General features: G+C 43.4%; 1 protein-coding gene and 1 non-coding gene across 2 annotated transcripts; both read right to left on the reverse strand.

Moving 5' to 3' along the window:
- Positions 1-166: 166 nt before the first annotated feature.
- On the reverse strand, positions 167-240 carry TRNAV-AAC. The gene has a single exon. It is a non-coding gene; the product is annotated as a tRNA-Val (tRNA).
- Positions 241-341: 101 nt separating this feature from the next.
- Positions 342-4,457, reverse strand: LOC124668355 (amino acid permease 1-like). Its single transcript, XM_047205516.1, has 5 exons — positions 4,394-4,457; positions 1,930-2,163; positions 1,740-1,833; positions 1,289-1,652; positions 342-1,178 (listed from the first exon to the last, which is right to left on the reverse strand). The coding sequence occupies exons 1-5, from the start codon at positions 4,455-4,457 to the stop codon at positions 531-533; spliced, it is 1,404 nt and encodes a 467-aa protein (XP_047061472.1). The 3' UTR covers positions 342-530.
- Between the last annotated feature and the right edge of the window lie 6,305 nt (positions 4,458-10,762).

Here is a 10,762-nt window from a genome sequence, read left to right on the forward strand (position 1 = left end):
GGATATAGAAAAAAAAGTTGGGGTAAACTGGGCTCAAGTGGTTGGGCCTATTGGGCAATCTGTTCGGTTAGTTGAGAACAAATCCACGATCAGTTTGCATTTCGTGAACGGTGACGAAAAAAGGAAAAACAATTGTGAACGGTGACGAAAAAGGGAAAAAAAATTATGGCTTCGCCCGGGTTCGAACCGGAGACCTTCAGTGTGTTAGACTGACGTGATAACCAACTACACCACGAAACCATTGGTGTTAAATCCATGGAATAAATATATTACTACAGAATTATCACCGTTCAACAATAGAATAATTTGCTCACAACCTGATTGTCTCGCAACTCCACAGAAGTACCCAACCATCGCTTCGGTACACGACCACCCTAACCATGACAATCAACATACACACTAACAAACGTAGCTCTCACAATAATAACACGACCAAACCGTCCCAACAGCTAGCTAGCAAACAGGGCAGCAGAACAGTGAAGCAAATATGCAGAACAGCAGAAGCGTTCAGCTGGCCAACGATCGATCAATCACAGCTTGGTCTTGAACATTGTGACGTGCCCAAGGCGCTGGACGATGTCGGCCACGGAGCCCACCGCGGCGAGCAGCGACACGAGGAGCGCGCCGAAGTTGAGCGCCTGCAGCGCCAGCCACTTGCGGCTGCCGCGCGGCACCTTGGCCTGCGTGATGTACATGGTCACCGGGAAGTAGACGGTGAGTGGCCAGAACGCGGCGGCGCCGAGCAGCCCCAGAATCGCGTTGAAGAAAGGCAGCATCAGCGAGACGATCGTGGTGGCGGCCACGAACGCCGTGCGCAGCACCAGCTTGCACATGGTGAACCGCATCGCGCGTCCTCCGGGCAGCCGCAGCGCGTACTCCCGGTGGAAGAAGCCCGACTCTGGGTACCGGCTCCGCAGCCACTTCTCGTAGCACGCGAACACGGGCTGCGCGTACACCTGGTAGGCGCCGACGAGGTGGATGACGACGGCGACGTTGGCCAGGTCCACGAGCCAGAAGGGCTCGTCGAAGCCCGTGAGGATGTTCCCCGGCGCGTCGTTGCCGAAGGCCGCGTACCCGATGCAGCCGAGCGACACGTAGAAGGCCGTCGTCACGCCGATGCCGTACAGGCTCGCCCTCTTCATCGTCACGTTCTCCGACGGCGGCGACTTCACCGTGTCCTGCAAAACACACGAGCGACGCCATTGCAAGTCAGCGTCACGAGCTTCAAGTGCGCGCACTACGATCTACTCGTAAGGAAATGTAATGTGCACGGAACTCAATTGATTACCTGGATCTCAATGAGAAGCATGGAGTAAGTGTAGGCGAAGGCGATGTTGCCGAGGGCCTGCAGGAAGTTCCACGTCCTGGTCGGCGCGGACACGCCGCCGGGGCCGCCGATCTTACTGCCGAGGATGGTGCCGTAGGCCCTGTGGTTGGCCGCGAACTTGGCGGCGCTGAGGAAGAGCGCGACGAACGAATAGGTGAAGGACATGACGGCGGCGACGATCGAGATGAAGGTGACCTTCTCCAGGCTCGGTAACTGGGACAGCACTACCTCCACGAGGCCGAACAGCACGAGGTACATCGTCCCTTCCTGGCTGCAGTTCGCACCGTGGCCCTTGTAATGGCGGCAGTTGCTGCGCACCACGGACCTGCACCACAGCGAACATCGTCTTTCAGTATCATGACATGACAGTACTGAAAATAATTCGCAGAGGCTATCTTTTGAGCTTAATTACATGATGCCCGTGGCAGCTGTGATGGTGTAACCAACTATGGCGCCGCAGAGGATCGCGTACTGTGCAATGCCGCACACAGCTACGTCCCTAGGCCCTGTACACCATCCAAAATTCAGAAGCCCTCATCAGAATCACAAACATTTCATCCACGCTGCCAACGTCAGGACAAGTTTGAGGGTTGTTTTGTTACCGAGGCTGGAGCGGACGGCGTCCATGTAGGTGTAGTTGCGTTTGCCGTGGACGGGGTCCGGCGAGCGGTAGCAGTCAGTCAGGAGGACGGCGGTGAAGTAGGTGATGTAGGCGCAGCCGATGAGGGCGATGGGGCCGAGGATCCACCCCATCTGCGCCACGCTCCACGGCAGCGCCAGCACGCCGGACCCGATGATGGCCGTTATGGCGTGCGTCGTCGCCGTCCATACCGTTCCTGCCCAGTTCCAGAGTCATTACAACTTCAGTACAGTCTGACGTGCAGCATGCATAACTGTTGCATTACAGTCAAGCATAGACTAAGCAAATGATGTGACAGTTGCAGTTTGTAACCATAAGGTAAGAGAAATAGCATGGTGACATCTCAGTTAAGTCCCAATTACAGTGGAGAGAGTAGATTGCAACTTGCAAGTCAACCTCCAACCAGTGAGATGGAATCATCATATTCTCAAAAGTCAGAAGGATCTGCAACAACCATTAGTGATGAATACATTCGGCAAAGTGAAGCCCATTAACTCGATCTACTGCCCATGCGCTGGACAACATTACGTAAAGCGTATCAACTGACGGAGCTACTAGTAGTACAAACTAGCAACTTTGACAACTTGTCAATATAAGCACTGGATTTTATTCGCCAGGTCCAAAAGCAGCACCATTTCTATGGGCTTTGATCTAGGCACCCAAGCAAAGTGGCAACTATTAAACACCTAAAGCGAGATCTCTTTGCGATACTCTTGGGTCGTGATATACTAACCCAATAACTGAACTGCATAAAACAGCACAAGGAGACTCTTTTGGGACAACGTAAGCATCCACCCTGGAGAGAAAACCTTTTCAGGAAGAAACCTGCGTCCGGTTGCATCCAGATGTGGATTATGATGTGGTATCCATTATCCAGCAAGCATGAAGCAGCATGATTCAGTTAGACATCAGGTACTTCCTATCGAATTAAAGGTAATCAAACGTATGCTTTCTGACGTGCACGCTTAGATTCTGTACTTAACAAGTCAATCAGTGTATAGACTACATAATTGTACCCTCTACATTCTTCCTCACTGCGTGTTATTTTTTCTCAAGAACATCCTCACTGTGTATGACTAGATTCACAACACAGTCCTCATCATGGAATCAGTTATTATACTTTGATGCAATGATTCCATGAAATCTATAGCAGTGTTAGGATCGATGTTACAGGAATATAGCCTTACAGGTTTACAGCCACATCCACATCAAAGGCATTTTGGCGCACACTAAAACAACTTCCATTAGATTAGACTATTGAGGATTCGACGATGAATAGTGTTCTCCACTCTTTCGGGGATTCTGATGCTAAAACAGTATGACAATGACTGCTGCAGCAACAACATTTCGTGCCACTATCTCACACACCACTAGACTGCATTGGAGTTGCAACAAGGCTGCTATATGGTAGTAGTGCCTGCCTAGTCACCGGAATTAGCAACAGATTCCGTGCTGTAATCTGTTGGGTGCATATATATGGCATTCGGACCTAATTCCCGCATCAATACTCTGCCACCAACCCGGTTCCCATAATTCAGGATGTCCTAAAAGATGTGGTACAGAAGCTTCACAAAATGGGTGGAAAGTTATCAGAAAATGGTAGTTTTCCGGTAATAGTATGCAAAGTGCCTGCATTTCTGCGCGGTTCCATGGGTGGATGTCAATCTGGACAAGTGAACATGTGATGCGTGAAACAACAGGGCCAGAGATGGCCTTGTAGAGAGTAGCATTTTAGACTAGTTAGCCATGTATGCATGGAAACAGAAGGCATGTAAAGGTACAGCTCTGAATCTCAAAGAGGCCAAGTTGGTAATCATGAGCAATTTTTGATCTGTTCTGCTCCACCATTTTGCTCTGTCAACGCAGAGTTCCTAAGTCCTAACCACGAACTGATACTAATTTTCTCTAATGTATGCTAACATCTGTTTCCAAAATCAAATGTATGCTAACTTGGTCACACTAATTTTTAAGCATAGTGGTTGAATTTATTCTTGATGATTGTGATGCTACCCAGCTAGCTTGCAGTGTAACAGCCAATCTTCTTCTGAATCGCACACATTCCAAAGCTAAATGGGAAGTTTACCAATTCCAATACGATAGATTTAGGGACGTACTCGAGGGATTTCAGAGATATTTCCCTAAAAAAAAGGGATTTCAGAGATGAGGCGGTTAGCAATTCCATCACCACTACCGTTTCCTTAAAACCTGAGCGAGACTGCCACGAAACATGAACTGTTCTACGGGCGGCTACCTTAGCTCTCGACTGTGGACGGAGGACAGTGAAAACCAGTCCAGCCATGTCTCGTCGGCACAAGGACGAGCGAGTTTGACAGTACTGCATCAACCGAACGAATCAACGAACTCCAACTCCGAGAAACAGACTCAGGAAGGGGAGAGACCGAGAGGGTGGGTCGCGTGTGTTATACCTGTTCTTACACGGCCGTCGTCGTCGACCTCCGGCGCCACCTCCGTCACCTTCTCCACGTCCATCTCTTCCTCTCTCTCGGTCTCTATCTCTCTCGCTTGATTTCTGAGATGGAGTCAGTTGCACCTGCAAGCGGCGGCTATATATAGAGCCGGCGATGCCTTGCACCTGACCGGCCTTTCACTGTACATTCATTCTTTTAATGCGGCGATACCTCAATTACAATCCCCCACGGAATCCCACGAATACCTTCAGCGGCCCCTCGCAGAAAAGGAAAACATTTCCGCGTCGAGGCAAACACCAGACGAGCAGACGATCATCTATTATGGCAAGTGACAGCTGTTGATAGCCTTCTGTTTGGAGAAAATTAACAAATTTGAGCTAATTTCGGGCAAATTTCTGTCCCAGTACATATGGCCGGCTAGGCGACAGAGGGTGTATCTGGCCACGATCCATATGTAGCAGGCGGGTATACTGAACCTACTTTGGCTATGTACGTAGAAATAAAAATGGCGCTAGCAGAAGGAGAGTGTTTACTTTATGACCACATTCAACTCGCTAGTACTCAATCAAGCACTAAATGGGCGAAATCAACCTTTACATGTTTGTGAAGCACTCCGTTCTAGTTTTAATTACAGTCAAACTTTGTAATGCTTGACCAATTAACATACTACTTCTGTCCATTTTTAGATGTCAAAAATGTGTCTAAATTCGAATGTATCTAGATATTTTTTAGGCATAGATACATCCAAATTTAGATGAACCACTGGACATCTATTAACGGACGGAGGGAGACTTTATTAACATTAACATGTTTGGCCAAATATATAGAAAAAAATGTTAGTATTTATAATATAGAATAAATAATCTTTTTTCTATATTATTGGCCAAACTTAACAAAGTTTGAGTTGGTTTAAACCTAGAACTCAGGGTAATTATAAAAAGGAGGGAGTGTACCAAATTGTGACACATTTTTTGTTGATAATCTACTCCAAGTTAATGCCTATTAGTGAGGCAGTGACACTCTAGCTAGCTTTTTTCAATCATAGTTGTGCTTCTAAGCCGTGATAGCTTGAAATTTAGCACTATTTTATTGAGGTTTTTAAGTATACTATTACTCATATTGTCACTCATTTCATGCTCCAGCTAGATACACATATGCCTATTTTGCATACTTACGAGTTCTTGTTCATTTTCATATGGGATTCGCATATTTAGTAGTTTTAGTAGGATTTTATTATGTTTCCCTTGTCTTTGACATGTATTCATGTGTTATTTGGAGATCATGAAAAAAGGAGCAAAAGGGATCAAGAGGGTACAAGATGGGAGAATTACAGGCACTAGACTTAGCCATATAAGGCGTAGGAAAAGTGATATTTTTCCAACATCTTATATTTAAGTTCTAAGTCCATGGTATTGTAGCCCTCGTCCATACGAGTTCAACGAGCCCAAAAACACCTCAATCGGAGTCCGGCTGAAGAAATGGTGAGCAAAATACGAAACCATCTGCAAGTTTAACGGTCATCACTACGGGCAAACCCCGCCCATACCGGGATCCGTTGGGTCCGTTTCGTCAAACGAAACAACATTTGTGAAGGCCCGGTGGGAATATTCGGCCCTAGGCTCCTTCGGTTTGCGAAACCGACCTCCACTGCCTATATAAGAGGGGAGGAGGCAAGGAGATGCACCACTTCATCATCCACGCCATAGGGGCGGAGCCCTGCTGCTCCGCCGCCACCGCCGCCGTCTCCATAGCCGCCGCCTCCATCACCATCTCCACCAACATAGAAGAGGAGGAGGAGGCTAGGATCTGGAAGGGCAACACATCGATCTCCATCATCATCATCAATGTCTCCATCACCGATCTCCTTTGTCTACTTGGTTGTGATCCGAACTCTATTAGGATTTACACTTGGATGCAATTGTACCATTCATATTCATATTGCCATGATATTGATCCCCTTCATGTATGACTAGTCCCTTTGTTCTTGGAAAGATATGGAGAAACCCTGGTAATATTATGATGTGAAATAAAGATGTTGTATACCTTTGATCTATGAATGTGTGTTAGTTCTCTTCCTTATGTTATGTGAAGTGCACCACATAATATTTTCCTTATGGACAAGGAGGGAACTACCCTTTGAAGTGTGGTAGAGTGAACGGCGGGAAGTGACATTACCGTATCGGCACTCTAACACATGGATGAGGGGGATAAGGAGGGATTCACTAAGCTCACATCGATAACCATGGGGTAAAACCCTTAGTAGAAATAGTCAATATGTGACTTGCAGAAGACTAGTTGTTGTGGCTATTCAGAGGTGCGATGACCGATGGCTTTTTGGGCGTATCTTATTATGGAGCTCTCCCCACACATAGCTGGGCAAATATATAGTTCACTCTAATCATAAGTAATAGAAATACTAGTGGTGGAACCTACACTCCTTGAGAACCCCTCAACCATACCACAAACACACTCTCAACACTCTCTAGCTCTTGGTTACATTAGTTTATTTCTTTGTTCTTATTTACTATAGCTATCAACACAAACAACTTTTATATACTTTATCTTGGAATTAGAATAACTTACAAGTACCCCTAGATAATAGTAACAAGGGGCATTAAGACCCTAACCAGTAGCTTGGGGAAGTTACTTTAGCATGTGTAGGACCATGTACAATGCTCTCATTCAATAAAACTAAGCATGTATCCAACTGTTTTTGATTGACTTGCTTGAGTAAGTTAAGTTTCGTACTTATTTAAGGGATGCACTTTCTTTTTGTTGATCTCCATAAGAGCTGAGTTAGAGCTTTGATGCACTATGTTCAAATCTTTGTCCAGCTTGAGAAAAATATTGTGATCCTCTAGAATAGATTGCCATGATTTCTACACTTGAGAATATCAAATATGATAAGAAAAAGTTTTCAATGATGACTTATGTAATGTTCAACTGTCTTAAGAGTTTAACCATGAAGATATTCAACCCCGTAGATATGATGATAGATTTGATAGCACTGTTGATAGGAGTTGTTTGATAGAATTGAAACTTAGTCGTAGCTGAGACACATGCCAAGATGTAAGGTTGTGAATAAATACGAGATATTGCTTTACGCGTGTCATTAATGTATGATATTTCTTTACGCATGTCAATATGACTGTTGTGCACACTCTTGGGATGCTAGAAAGTCCACTAACCCCATGATTGTGGCAATCCTTACTAAAAGGACATTCATGACTTTTGCTGGGAAACTGTCAAATAAATCCAAAAGTATCACTTCTCAAGTCTTGGCATGGAATCACTATTATTAGATGAATATTCTTGAAAGACAATGAATGTATAGTAAAGTGTTTTGATAGCCTTGATCAATTGATGTGGGCGTAACTAACATAATTCATTGCTTATACCTATTTTGACATGATCTGTTATTCTTAATATACGAACATAAAAAAAGAAATAGGAGGATCACAAGTTTTATTTCAAGGAAGATTTACTTTTGACATGAGGCGTAGAAGCTGTAAGTGATCTCTTATGGACCAACATAACTGAATTAGTGTTTCCTTGTATGATTATGTTACATCTTACTTCTAGCTTGGGAAAGTATAGGATATCACCTCATACTTATGAGTTTTCTACCCAAGTTCATTTCTCGTTAGTATTCTTTTTCACTTTGTCACTCGAGGGCGAATAGCTAGCTTGGGGAAGTTGATAGATCGAAATTTAGCACTATTTACTGAGGTTTTTAAGTATACTATTAATCATATTGTAACTCATTTCATGTTCCAACTAGATACACCTATTCCTATTTTGCATACTTACGAGTTCTTGTTCATTTTCATATGAGCTTCGCATATTTAGTAGTTTTAGTAGGATTTTGTTATGTTTCCCTTATCTTTGACATGTATTCAGGTGTTATTGGAGATCATGGAAAAAGGGAGAAAAAGGGACCAACAGGGTACAAGATGGGAGAATTACAGACGCCAGACTTAGCCATATAAGGTGTAGGAAAAGTGATAATTTTCCAACATCTTATATTTAAGTTCTAAGGCAATGGTGTTGTAGCCCTCGTCCATACGAGTTCAACGAGCTGAAGAACATCTCAATCGGAGTCCGAATAAAGAAATGGCAAGCAAAATACGAAAGCATATGCAAGTTTAACGACCATCGGTACGGGTAATCCCTGCCCGTACCGGGCTCCGTTGGGTCTGTTTCGTCAAACGAAACAATATTTGTGAAGTCCCGATGGGCATATTCTGCCCTAGGCACTGTCGGTTTGCGAAACCAACCTCCAGCACCTATATAAAGGTGGGAGGAGGCAAGGAGAGGCACCACTTCATCATCCACGCCCTAGGGGCGGAGCCGTGCTGCTCTGTCACCGCCTCCATCACCATCTCCACCAACACAGAAGAGGAGGAGGCTAGGATCTTGAAGGGCAACACATCGATCTCCATCATCATCATCAACGTCTCCATCACCGTTCTCCTTTGTCTACTTGGTTATGATCCGAACTCTATTAGAATTTACACTTGTATGCAATTGTACCTTCGTATTCATATTGCCATGATGTTTATCCCTTTCATGTATGAGTAGTCCATTTGTTCTTGGGGAGATATGGAGAAACCCTAGTAATATTATGATGTGAAATAAAGATGTTTTATACCTTTGATCTATGAATGTGTGTTAGTACTCTTCTTGATGGTATGTGAAGTGCACAACATAATATTTGGCTTATGGAAAAGGAGGAAACTACCCTTTGAAGTGTGGTAGAGTGAACGGCGGGAAGTGACATTACCGTATCGACACTCTAACACATGGATGAGGGGGATAAGGAGGGATTCACTAAGCTCATATCGATAACCATTGGGTAAAACCCTTAATAGCAATAGTCAATATGTGGCTTGCAGAAGAATAGTTATTGTGCTTATTCACAGATGCGATGACCGATAACTTTCTGGGCGCATCTTATTATGGAGCTCTCCCCCACACATAGCTGGGAAAATATATAATTCATTCTAATTATAAGTAATAGCAATACTAGTGGTGGAACCTACACTCCTTGAAAACCCCTCAACCATACCACAAACATACTCTCAACACTCTCTATCTCTTGGTTACATTAGTTTATTTCTTTTTTCTCGGAAATTCAATTCGACTCCCGGGTGCGTATGCTCCCTCTACCAACAAAACATATTTTGAAGTGTGGAAAAATTTTGACAAAAAATTGTACATGTACATCTCCATAATATATGTGTATGCGTCAAGTTTCATGAAAAAATAATATTTTTTGTGGCTTATGTAAAAAAGAGAAAACTTATCCTGTGAAAAGCATTGTTATCAGCACTGAATTTTGTCATTTTTACACACGTCAGATAATAAGTTCATTTTTTATGAAACGACTTTGTGAGCGCTTAGCACGTGAAGATGTACTTGCGAATTTTTTGTTTCAATATTTTTGAAATTTAAAATATGTGTAAGATGCATTTCAAAATATAGGGAGCATATGCTCCCATGTTCCAAAACACCACTCCCCTTTTTTCTTATTTACTTTAGCTATCAACACAAACAACTTTTATATACTTTATCTTGGAATTAGAATAACTTACAAGTATCCTCTAGATAATAATAACAAGGGACATTAAGACCCTAACCAGTAGCTCATCGTTGTTCGACTAGCTACAATCGATCTGTGTTCTTGCAGTTATCAAGCCGCTACAACAAAAACAAAGTGCAATTGCAGCAAGAAATGACAAAACAGAATAAAAATGTAATCCCACTGCAAATAAGTTGCAGACACACTAAAAATAAAGTGCAACACATTAAAAAAATCCAAATATACAAAATAAAAGTGCAATTGCACAAAAAATGCAATCATGAGTACTCCCTCCGTCCTCTGAAGGTTGTATGAGATTTGTCAAAAATTAGATTTGTCTTGTCTGTATACATCTAATTTTTGATAAATCCCAGACAACCTTCATGAAAACGGAAGGAGTAGTATAAACTAAATAAAATAAAAGTGGAATTGCGCATAAATAACTGAATTTTCATTAAATTGATCGAGGCATAACAAAAACTAACCGACTCTGATAATAAAGTGCAATTGCACAAAAGATGCAACTGCAGAAGATGAAAAACTAGAAAAAGAATAAAAAAGTGTCATATACTTCACACAAGTGGCGGAAATTCCGCTAAACTCAGTGAAACATAAAAAAATGACTAGAAAATAATACCAAGTTACTCAAAGACCAGTAAACACAAATTAACAAAAATGTTTGACAAACTCATGTGTCTGAATAGGCCCCCCCCCCCCCCCCCCACACACACACAATGCCCCCTAAATGGCCTATTGGAGAGCCATCAAAAATGGGCTGACATCGG

Source organism: Lolium rigidum, chromosome 6 (assembly GCF_022539505.1).
Source record: "Lolium rigidum isolate FL_2022 chromosome 6, APGP_CSIRO_Lrig_0.1, whole genome shotgun sequence".
Classification (NCBI taxonomy): Eukaryota; Viridiplantae; Streptophyta; class Magnoliopsida; order Poales; family Poaceae; genus Lolium; species Lolium rigidum.